This window comes from Ixodes scapularis, unplaced genomic scaffold, assembly GCF_016920785.2.
Source record: "Ixodes scapularis isolate PalLabHiFi unplaced genomic scaffold, ASM1692078v2 PGA_scaffold9__187_contigs__length_104089568, whole genome shotgun sequence".
NCBI classification, from domain to species: domain Eukaryota; kingdom Metazoa; phylum Arthropoda; class Arachnida; order Ixodida; family Ixodidae; genus Ixodes; species Ixodes scapularis.
Genome location: NW_024609884.1, coordinates 17271179 through 17283411, shown reverse-complemented (window position 1 = coordinate 17283411; position 12233 = coordinate 17271179). Strand labels below are relative to the sequence as shown.

General features: G+C 44.3%; 1 protein-coding gene across 1 annotated transcript in view; it reads right to left on the bottom strand.

Annotated features, from left to right (window-relative positions):
• The window catches only part of LOC8024860 (paramyosin), a 35008-nt gene that overhangs the window by 15353 nt on the left and 7422 nt on the right, over nucleotides 1-12233 (bottom strand). Inside the window, exons 2-7 of the mRNA XM_029980221.4 lie at nucleotides 10936-10992; nucleotides 8323-8576; nucleotides 6306-6384; nucleotides 5256-5501; nucleotides 4064-4260; nucleotides 698-1047 (exon numbers count right to left, since the gene is read on the bottom strand). Coding sequence (XP_029836081.1) covers nucleotides 698-1047; nucleotides 4064-4260; nucleotides 5256-5501; nucleotides 6306-6384; nucleotides 8323-8576; nucleotides 10936-10992 — 1183 coding nt within the window. The remainder of the gene's footprint in view (nucleotides 1-697; nucleotides 1048-4063; nucleotides 4261-5255; nucleotides 5502-6305; nucleotides 6385-8322; nucleotides 8577-10935; nucleotides 10993-12233) is intronic.

Sequence of the window (12233 nt, the reverse complement as noted above, 5' to 3'; positions counted from 1 at the left end):
GAGTGTGAACGGCGCTTTATGCTCTCTGCATTTAGCGAGCCCACGCGCATAAAATATTCAAAAACAAACTGATAAGAAATATTATAGCCATGCAATATAAAGTGCCACAAACTCGCGACGAATTAGTGGCCATTTCGTATCATTCTCAAGAACGGGGCGTTTGTTTATGAAGTTTCTCAAGAGCCTAGTCTCACTAGGCAAACATTCAGTCAACTCTACTCATGAGTATGAGAACCTATTCACTCATTAAGAATACCACCTGTTTGCAAGCACGTTTGCTCAGCTGGTGGTGAGGAATACTGAAGCATTATTTCGGTTCGCAACGTGGATTGCCTATTCGTGTCTTTTAGTTCTTAGCTTCCAGGCTAGTTGACACAAGTTACTGTCTGATACAAAGGGTACAGCCGTTAGCATCCATCTATGTATCCAATACCATATTGACATGTTCATAAATGTCCCTTTAGCAAAGGGACCTTTATGTTCGGCGGCGAATCAGTTCGTGATCCTCGGCTCGTGGAATGTACTCGCAACCCAAGAGCGCTGGCTGATTCGCCGACTGCAAATGGAGCTATGTTAAAGGTACCTTTAAGCTGGCCGTGTGAATGAAGTATAAAAAGCTATGAACAGGGCCGCTTGGGTGTTCGCCTACTGAGACGCGCCCATAAGGTAGACCGAGCACACGGCCCATGTGGCGTACCGACGAGTTTCTTGTTCTCCCGCTGGAGGGCATCGCGCTGCTCGCGCAGCTTCTCGTACTCGTGCTGGAGCTTCTGCAGGTCGGCCTGCTTCTGACGAAGCTCGCGCTGACTCTGCTCCAGCATAATGGTGAGCTCCTCGACCTTGGACTTGAGGTCGATGTTGAGCTTCTCCAGCTGGGCGACGCGCTTCTCGAGGTTCTGAGCGTGCGCAGTGGCCTTCTCCAGGTCCATGATGAGCACCTCGACCTCGCTCTGCAGTCGGGACTTCTGCTTCTCCAGGCTGCTGCAGCGGGTCAGCAGGGCCTCCAGCTGCTCTTCGTACTCAGAGATCTTCTGGGCCATCTTGCGCCTGCGCACAAGCAGTTTCTCTTTGAGACATCGGCCTAAGTCAGGGCTGGGAAGAACTTTACTCCTCGAGGAACGGATTTTTTCCCTAACGTTATGCCGCTTTGTCGCCGCACAGTAACACGCATTGGTGCCTTAAAACAATACTGCCAATAAAAGCCTAGTTCAAATATTGGTTCCATCTGTCCCTGCACGACGATTTCGAACATTTATCACGGTATTTGTAGGAAGACAAAGCAGCTCTTTCTTTTCTTTTTTTTTTCAACTCTATTTCACCATAAACAACCTGCTCAATGTGAACGAGTCTTTAAAACATATTTGGCAGGTTCTAATACAAAATCTGCCTCACGTATTCATACCGAAAACGTCGTTCCAATTTTCAAAATACTGCATTCATCTAGCTGCATGCGGTCTTCACTAATTGACTGGGCGGCAAAGTGGTAATTTGCCCGGTGAGGTTCATCAATCTCGCTGTTAAGTAAGCAACCTCGGAAACGACTAACCACCCCCTCTTTTCCCTCTCCTTTCCGTCCAGAAAGACACAAAGATCGCTCTCATGAGGTCAGACAACGAGCGTCTTCACGCCTTCAAGGAACGATTTTGTAACCTAGAACCCTGCGATTGTTACCATTTAGACTAAGATAATTTGTGCCGATGGTATCTTTCAAAATTTATTACCCTCAGTAAAGAATTCATTCTCTCTGTTGCCCAACGCCTCGGTTAAATTGTTCAATCCGATTTCCGGATCGTAAAGCAAGTTACGCCATGCTCTATTTGTTATTCCTCCTTCACTGCTTTTTATGGCTCTAGAGTCATTTAAATTGCACAATAACGTTAATATTGTAATTTTAGTATTTTAAACGATCGAATAAACTCCGCCGGTTTAAAACGAAGATCGCGGTAGTGACTGTAAGAATAAAAAGTTATTTCGATTTTCATGACTCAATTTTTTTTCTCGTCAATGTATTCTTTTAGATTTCCAGCGCGGTACAACAATAAATCTAACAAGGACACCAGCACGACCTCAGCAATTGTGGAACCTCGGCGTCGACACTTCCCTTCAATTTCGACGTATAAGCCGATTGGACGGCAGGACAGGAGGCAGGACCTGTCCTCGGGCATCTTAGATCCAGTCGGCAACACTGAGAGGAGAGCGGGAAGCATCCAGCAAGGCCGAAGGACAGTTGGTCCTCCTTCCCCCAAGCGCGACGGCGCCACGCTTTCGAAGCTCGGCCCCCGTCCAAGGTTTCGAGTCGTGGGGCGAGCCCCCCGGCTCTCTTTTCCTCAAGTGTTTGTGTTCAAACATTGACTCTGTCCTCCTAGGGCAGTGTCCACTCTGCGTCCCCCGACGAGAGACGACGGCGACACGGAAAAGAAGACGTATTTTGTGCCGCGACAATCTCTCGACCCACTTGGAGCCCACATTTTCGCTCCTCTTGGCTGGGCTTGAATCGGAGTCTGTGTGCGCTTCGCGCGGCACTACACTGGCTGTTTTATGCTTTATTGGGTTTGTCGGCGAATGAGGTGTTTTCATTTGACGAGGTCTTCGCCAAGGCTCTTTCTTCGTAGATAGCTTTGAGTCAACGAAATGTCCTCGCCACATGCGAAGAAAGTAGGTCTGGGAAGTGTAGCAACTCGAAAACCCGCTATTCCCACAAAACTGAAGCAAGTCTTTTTTAACGCACCTTAAACGCAGGTGTGTCTGAAGCAGTGTATCCTATCGTATTCTCGTTCCGTTGGAGTCTTGCCTCAAGTTTGAGGTTTTAAATGTTGCCTCTTCTTGACAGTTTGATATGGAGTAAAGCTTCCTTCAAGTGAGCGTGTTCCGCACACCAGCAGACTCACCTTCCTAGGACAATGAACGGCAACATTAATATGGGTAGTTGATTTTTAGATACCATGAAAATGTGTGAGCGCACAATGCATCAAGCACAACCATTTTTCTGTGCCACCAGCAGAAACTGAATGTGTTGCATGGCTAATAGTAAAACTAATTACTAGAATTTAACCTACTTTCTAACGTTCGTCATGGTTTCGGCAATGTATGTGTGCACTACAGCCATTTATTACACTTGGTTTTGGTTTGAAAACCTAAAATACCAGTGCGTCAACCTTTTCTGAAACTATATGAACTCAACAGATGGTAAATAAAAATGGTTTAAAAAAACGTCACCAGTGAACAACGCAACAAATATGCATTGTATTATATTGTATTATATAGACATCCTTAATTACTCTTTTTTCCCGTTTTCTGCATGGGAGAGCGTAGTGGAGTTCCGCCTACGTGAGGTTGTCTAATCGTATCGGCAGTGTAACTATTCTACAGCTGCTCGAAACTCTTAATGAGCGAGCTATGTTTTATTAATATTATATTTTTCTTCATACTGAAAATCCCCGCTAAAGGGGAAACAAAAAAAAAACACACACAATGTGTGTGTGTTTTTTTTTTTTTAGTAAGATCGTGCACAGCTGGCCATTTAACTCTCATTTCAATAATTTTCTTTTCCTTTTTTTTGTTGGCGCCTTCTAGTTTAATACTGCATATGTGATGTTTGAAAGTGTAACTCCGTACTATTCCTCCGCATACTGTTATCTTCTTCAAAAGAGTCAAATTAAATCTAGGACGCATTTTTATTAATTAAGTTGGTGTAGATCAGTTAGACTGAACAACAGAACAATAGTGATCAAAACCAGATGAGTAAAAGAGTTATTCGAGATAATCTTATCAAAAGCATTGGCAAGGTGGTCATAATGGTGTGTAAAACTTGGATATCTATGTACAAAAGAGGGGACGGAGTCAGTGCTTCCAATGAGACTGTGTCGAATGCGATTCTTGTTCATTTAGTTTCGAACAAGTTAGTCCCGATTTCTGATTTGTTCTTCATTACCAGTCTGTATGCGCCTGCTGAACCGGCGACGTACATTGCTGTAGGATAGCATTCAGTCGTCTGTGTGAATTGTAACAACAGCGTGGCAACGTTAGCCTCCGTGATCCCACGTGATCTAGGTAGAACACTCACCTAAGTTCCTCAACCTCGTCGGCATGAGCCTGGACTTCAGTTTCGTACTTGGTCTTGTAGGCGGCGGCGTCGGCGTTGGCCTTTACCAGCTGCCTCTCAACCTCGAGCCTGGCTTCGGATTCTTCGTCGAGCTGCACCTTGAGGGACTCGATTTCAACCTCCAGAGTGTGCAGGGACGACTCCAGACTGGCACGTTTCTGGATAAAGACACAATAGAATCTTCTCAGTTTTTTTTTTTTTTTTTTTTTTGAGGGTGCGTTTACAACATATTTACACACAGCTTGAAGAAAATACTGCGCGTTTGCTTCCAACAGAATGCGTCGAGGGCAAGTCATAGCGACCTAGGGGCGCTGTCTAACGCATCGCCAGGTAGCATCTTCATTCAAAAATGTTATCTGCTTTAGGCCACTGAGTACTCGAATATTCATGCACAGTGCCCTACATAGATCATATTTACCGGTCAAAGCACTTTCTAAGCTTCGCTCGTCCGCTTAAGACCTACCAATTTAGTCTAGATTCTATAGTGACTGAGAGCTTCAGATGCGCAAAAGTGGTGAGTCACGTGCAGTTTATTATAGCTCCTCATCCAAAAAGATTGAGGCATTGGCCGATAAAAAAAAGTTTAACAACAAATCAAGAAGATAGAACGTGAACATCATAAGCCACGCTCTGCCTTTCATAAACTATTCGTGACTACTAGCCATGACAAAAGGCATCGCTATAGTCGCAGTTCGCGTTTGGCCGAACGCTCACTGTGACGTCTTTATCTGGATTATTTTTTCTTTCATCGACGGGAGTCAGGGCAATGTCAAAGTGTCAACTGTGACGATTAGGAATGCGATAACTCAGAGCTTCCGTTGGTATTTTTACACGTAACATCGAACTTGCGATTCGCAGCTGATGAACAGTAGTCAAAGATTACAACTCGTGACGGCACCGCGAGGAAAATTCTGGCCGTGACGTTATGAACCAAAACCATAATAGGGTGCCACCGAAACATCTGGGCGCTAATAGTAGATAACCCTCGGAGGGTTCTGCAGGGCCACGGACTCAGTATAGTGGGGCCTAACGCCCCCGAAAAACATTAGCTAAAACGCGTGTTTTTTTTTTGTTTTTTTTTGTTTTTTTTTCTGCTTGAGTTTTAGATGACAGCTGTGGCTCGCGACTTTCTCGCAAGGGAAAAGCATCTCACCCTCTCTTCGTCCTCGAGGCGGCGGCGGGTGTCCTCGAGCTGCGTGGCCAACTGTCCCTTGAGGTGGTTTACGTTGTCCAGGGACACCTTGAGTTCGTGGACCTCCTTGAGGTACTCGGCGTTTTCGGCGCTCAGCCTGGTCCTCTGCGCCGTCACTTCGATGACGGTGCGGTTCAGTTCCTCGATGCGGATGTTCAGCTCGTACACGGTGTGCTCCAGCTTCTCCACTGTCTTCTGGATGGTCAGCTGAAAACGGATGCGACACATCACGCTCAGATTGGCCGGAAAAAAACTGAATAGATACGCTGCGACCCGATGTGTTGTGTACGACCTAACAAAACCCCAAACCAGGTTGTTTGTAAGGAGCAAGCTGAACGTTTCCTTTAGGTCTCCCCACTAATCCTTCGAACCAGAGCTCGACATTCTGACCGTCCCCTCTCGTCTCCTCCTCTCCCTCACTTTCTTGCCGCATAGCTTCTGGCCGGTTCACACAGCACCGTTTCCTTACGTTGCGTCACGTTACGAAAGCTTACATTGGCTTACGTTGTCAGTCGCAGAGACATCCGTGCTTCATGTGCAGAATGACAACCAGTAGGCTTGCACGTGACATTCGAAGCAAAGATGTTGCGGTGACTTATTCGTAACGCAAAAAAAAAAATGCAAGGGGAATGCTCCTGTGTGTAAGGGCCTTTCGAATTTAGAGGACTATAATATACCTTCGAGATAATTTTGAGCGTGACAGAATGAGACACACACACACTAACACACCTGTTTAAAAATTCTATCTGCTCACGAGCAGAAACTGTTCCTCGAATTTTTGCTGTTGCTTGATGTTACATTTCTCTCGTGATGTTACATTTCTCTAGTGATCAGATTTAAATTTTACCAAGATAAAACACAAAAGCGCCTCGGTGGTGCCCTGTTTTTTGTTCAACAAAACAACGATATGATTTCCGTAACTTCATGTTCAAGTCATAAAAACGCCCATGATGACTATTTATATAGAACCATCTTTAGAATGTCATTTAAGATACACAATGAACCCCTCACCTTTTCCTTGTTCGAATTTTCCACTTGAGACAAGAGTTCGTACACTTCGGCCTGAAACTTCTGCCTTTCCTTCTCGGCCCTGTTGAAGGAAGATAAATACAATTAGAGTTATAAATCGCATAATTTTAATTAAACTTTCTGCATGCATTTCTGAAGATGGATCACGAAGAAAGTTCTAAATCATTCAGTAACTTCACTTTTGTCCAACTATATTATTTTGTATTGTATGCTTATTAGGAAAATGTATGACTTAGCAGTTCCATATTTTTTTACAAAATTTTCGAAACCAATTTGGTTTTCAAACATATGTCCTGGTATATTAAATTGAATCATGGCGGCTTTCAATCTATTTACCCGAACGGACTTCCAAAAGTAAGCTTCTCCGGCAAAGAGAGAAAACTACATGTGATGCGTGTAAATATAATTGCTAACTGACATAGTTTGGTTACTGCTCATGTGAAAATTATAGGTTTAAATTTCGTGCGCAAAGCAGCAATGTGCGTCTGCTTATTTTTATATATATTTTTGTTGTGTATGTGTCTGGAACCTATTTTATTTTGTACTTAAATATCTGACAAAAGGTAGGTAGGTGCCTTTATGTGCGCGTTGCTTAGCGGGATGACATCTGACCATATTTTTCTCGACTTATTTGTTTCTTTTTTGTTTCTGAACGCGAGAAAGCGCGTCCCCCGGCACACGCTCTTGGCATTGAAAGCGCTGTATGGCCATATTTTGTTACCGGCTTTTTCTTTGTGCTTTTTTTTTCTCAAGAGCGTGCGTTGTCAGCATCGGGTTCTACAAAGAATGTCATCACCCTAAGCAAAACGGGCATGAAGGCACCCTAACAAAAAGTTGCTCCACGAATCATAAAGTATAATTGTTTGGAGAGAAATACAATTGTCCTCTGACTCAAAGGACAGCGTCTATTATTCGATGTCCGCTACTCGCCTCGTACTGCGTTTTTCTTTTTTTCTTTAAGCTGTCTGTTACTTTAGCCACTGTAGCTATTAATCCAGGTGCGTTAGCAGTTTTATATATATATATATATATATATATATATATTTCATTAATGAATAAAAATGATTGACTGAATATATATAATGAATGACAACAACACGCTGATTGGCCTTCGGCACCAAAATAAGCCTGCGCTGCTACACACAAGATCTGATTTTTAAGCTTAAATTATTTATGGCTCTAATCATTTCCTTTTTTTTTTTCAAATTCAAGCAACGTTGTGGATTCTCTAGGAAAGTACATCATTGGGTATTTTTTAAACCGGCTCTCGCTCCTGGCTGAGGATTACCTCCATGTGTCGTGTCCAAACACGCCAAAATAAGAAACTGAGCGACTTTAGAAAAATGCTCTGAATCAAACACAGATATCACAGATGTTTGTGTTTTTTTTTTTTCCTGCGGTCATCTATAACTGTTCAGCAAACACGTTCAGTTTTTACTTTTTCATTTCATCTTAGAGCATCAGGTTATAATTTGATTCGCCGTAGAAGGTACTTGGAAACTCGTGTCTCGCCGAAGTTGGTAACCCTGATTTCCTTCGTGGGTATTACCAATTTCCGATGGCCGAAAATTCAATCAGCGCTGCTAGTTGAGAAAGCAACTTCATTACAACCGCGCACGCATCGATGGTAGAGCTTGTTCACGAACGTTTCCGTTCGTTCCCAAACACGAAAATGTTGTAATCGTCTGAGTCGTAATCGTTTTAGTTTTAGCAATCGTTGTAGTGAGTCTCGTCGTCTGTGAGCAACGCCGGACGCTGGCGCTTGACGTTCGAATCCTTCCGAACAGTGAGCAGAGACCAAGGAGGTAGCTAGCATGGCGTCTACCCACTAACCATTCCTCCTCTCCCTCGGTTTCTTCCCGCATGCAGCACCTCCCAGTTAGGAAAGCCTTAGTGCTGAATTAAAGTTCAGCACTGAGGCTTTCTTACCTTGGACGTGATGCCGTATAGCTAGGTGGTGTTTGTTTGTGCAGTCGCTGGAAACGAAGCGGGCACTCACTTGCTCTTGAGCTTGGTCATGCCATCGAGCTGCTCCTGGAACTCGGCGATGGCCTCCTGGTGCTTCTTGCGCAGGTGGTGCGCCGTCTCCTCGCTCTCGAGGTGAACGTCCTCGAGCAGCTTGCGCAGCTTGGACAGCTCCGTGTCCCGCTTCTTGTTCATCTCGACCACGGTCTCCGAAGAGCCCTCGGCCTCCTCCAGCCGGTCGCTCAGCTGCATCAGCTGCACCGTCAGGTCCGACTTCTCGCGCTCGATCTGCAACACACAAAGGGGCCGACGCCATCAGACTTCCCGATTAACCCGAAGCATTCGGCACCGAACGTGGTCCCTGCACCAAAGGGGAAACAAAGCGTGAAGAGAAGAGATCTGTCAAGAGTCTGAGTTTCAGAGCTTGCCCATTGTTGTGCGTGTCTGTGTTTTTTTTTTTCTTTATTTCAACCCCCAAGTCTTTTCTCTAAATATCTATGAAGTAAATATCGACCACCTCTCGCGCCTTTACCGGTTGCGTCAATCGGATCAAGCTGCCTTGATTTGTTTTTTACTTCTTTTGATACATTCATTAAAATTGAACTGAGAAATGTCCCTCTCAGACATTTTCGTTAGAAAACAAAAAAAAAAAGCTAGCACACACAGTGACTACGTTTTTCTTTTTTCTTTTTTTTTTCTCAAAGCGCCAGGGACTTTGACTGTTCCGCGAAAGGCCAGTCTTAAAATGCAAACAAAGCTTAGCTCCAAAATTAAATTTTTACAGCACGAAGTGGCGATTTTATCTTGGCAGAGCGTAACTAGAACTAATCTACACTATCTTAAGGGTAATCGTAACAGATAATTTTTTTCGAGCAAACAGGCTGAAGACAACTGCAATCGCACACGTCAGAGCAAACAAGCTCTTTAATTTTATCACTGCAAACGCTTCACAAAACGGGAAAAAAGCAAAACATTTCGAAACAATATAAGATCAACAACATATTATATGCTCAAATGTTTTAAAAAATATGTGTAAGCACGTTTTCTCCTTCCCAATCGGCAAGAGTTTTAATGGAGTCGCTTCGTGATTTCAGGATTTGTTCAGTCAGAAAAGATAATTCGGATTGACAACTTCAAGCGTTTATGAAACTGTTTCTGATTTTATTCCTTTTTTTCTTTAAACAGCATATTTCATCATAAAGAAAGGCCATTTTTTTCAGTGTTTGCGACCCTTTATAATTTTGTTGCCGATGCTATGCGTGCTTTCAACTTTTAACTTATTGTCGACTATGTTAACGTCAACTAAAAAAAGCAGTTTATAAGAAACAAGGTCATCGGTGCCTTTTATATTGTAAAATGATTAGGCCTAATTTTTCTGGAAAGCTAAATCGTAGCTTTGTGGGGCACAAAAAGATTTTTGACTTTAAAACGCCTCGTGAGTGCACACTCGGAACGTGTCTCGTGGCGGTATCATTCGAATCAATTTTTCTAGGTAACTGCGAAACGTTTCTTGCCAAACATTTTATCGGGAAAAAAACACGTTCGCTTACTAAAAATTTACTCTTCGTACCCTGAGAATCGCCCAAAAGTGGCTTCGAGACTCTCACCCAATCGCTGGCTCAGAATCGGGCCTAGCAACGTGACGTTGCAAGGTGGGCGGGGTAAGCGTAAGCCAAGCGCCACACGTATCACATAGAACACACGCGCGCCCCTAATCCCACCCTTCAACGTCAATGAGCACTTCCTAATCCTGACCAATTCATCGGAGAGCAACTTTCGATTGAGCGATGACGCACTACTCGTTACCCGTTAACGTCATTTTTTTTTTTTTTTTTTGGGGGGGGGGGGGGGGGGTGTTAGGGTTTACAGGAGGTGCTGGTATAGGAACGCAACGCGAAAAACAGCCCAAAGCACAACACGAAAGTTGATCGGATCTGTATTGCGAATTAGGCCATATAATGTCAGTTGCAGCATCTGAATGAAAGGCATTGTTGCTGCACATGTTACGCCTACATACACACACACGGCGCTCGCTCGCTTTCTTTTCGCAATAATTCTCCTCCTTTTTTTTGTGTGTGTGTAAATTTAGCCTCCGGCGGCTCGCTCCTTCTCTTCCATCTAGAATAAATAAAGACGCGCCGAGAACGAGATGAGAAAAGAATCCCCGAACGCTGCATGCAGCTCGCCGCCCAAAAAGGCGAGCGGAACCTTCCAAATGCGGCTCTTGGAGTATGCAGCCAGGATGCCAGGTTCGGCATCCCACCAAGAAAAAACAAAGTGGTGAGAACGAGGAAGAAATAAATAAATAGACATGATGCAGACAAAGTAAGAGAGCCAGTTTAAAAGAAAAAAAAAATCAAGCTGGGAAAGAAAAGACCAGAAGGAATAGAGTGGAAGAAAAGAGAGAGAGAGCGAGATTGCGAGCCGTTTCTGTTGAGTCTGGGTACGTAGCGCGCTTTTCTATTTTCTCCGCTTTGCTGGGCCGCGAGCTCGGTACCCCCCTCGATTCTGGCCCGACTTCAGAGCGTGACGTCGGCCAGGAACGTGGCTAAGGGATGAGGCACTGAAACAGTGAGGGTGGAGCCGGTGTCGGAGGAGGAAAGGGCAGCGGAAGTGGGGAGCGAAACGTTTCCCTTGTAGTACTCACCCTTTGCCTGAGCTCCCGTTCGGACTCGAGGTCCTCCTGGAGAAGGCGCAGCTTGTCCTGGGAAGAAAGAAGATGGAACAACGACAAAAACACGTTAAACGAGACCAACTTGACAACAAAAGTTCGCTTTCCTGAGAACCTCCCCAGAAGTAATCTACTAGGCCTTATATGTTCGTAATTAGCATGAATGTAAGCCTCTAGGCCGTGCTTATCTCTACTATCAACCCTCTGTCACGAATCAATCGCAATGTCTAACGAGGGCGCAAAAGCGCAGAGGGAGCAGCCATTGTCTCAAACCTCGCCCTTCTGTAGCCCGCTGTTTTCGTCGACAACGTTCTTTGGTACGAGTCCCATTTTCTCTTGTTCACGTTCATGGTTATTGCTGTAGTAAAATCAGCAAAGTGTTACGCCAAGTCTTCTGACGAGGTACAACCGGTCCTTCATTTTTACCTTCTTTTTTTTTCAATTCGCGATTCTTTCGAGGTTTTAATCTGTACGGCGATATTTAAAAAAAAAGGAAAACAGTTTGCAATACAGAACGCCTAATATCTCCTTTTTTTTTATTCTACAGACAGTGTAGTAGCACAAGTAATTTATGTGTCGCCCCAGAAAAAGTTGACACCTTCAGCTGGTATTCTAGTGCACTGCACAACCCCGATATAAATCGACGACAGTGTACTATAAAAAAGTGACAAAGAAACCACGCCGCTCTAGAGAGAAGTTAAATATCACGCCAGTTTAAAACACGTCGTAATATTTATTTACATTTTCTTTCTTTTTTTTTTGTGTGTGTGTGTGTTTGTTGACATGGCAAAATCAAGTCACCGCGCTAATGCGAGGCGCGGTCACACGGTAGCACCAGTGACACGAACTTCTCTTCCAGGGCGTGGCGTGGTTCCAAGCTCCAGATGGCTTCCGCGAAGTGCTTCTGACTGTTATTTTTTTGCCTACGGAGCGTTCCACTTACTATCCGCTCATTAGTCTTCCCTGTCTGAAAAAGCAAGTGGTTGGTTTTAGAAAAAGTTTCAAACTTGTTCGGCTGCGTCTTAAACGGCGCCTTTAAACCTAAGCGGTCGATGGATGAAAACCTTGTAAGAAACGCGTAGATGTAAAGTCAGTGTGCAAAGAGGATGGCGGACTTTTGCCTTGCGTGTTTTGTGGGCAGAAGACTTTAAAAATATATTTCCAAACGGGTGGCGGCATTAACGAATCCTTCCCGCAGAGAAAAGGTGAGCTTCTCCTCTACACTGACCGCTTTGTGGTAAAGCCAGCTTCTGGAGTTACTTAATTTAAGACGA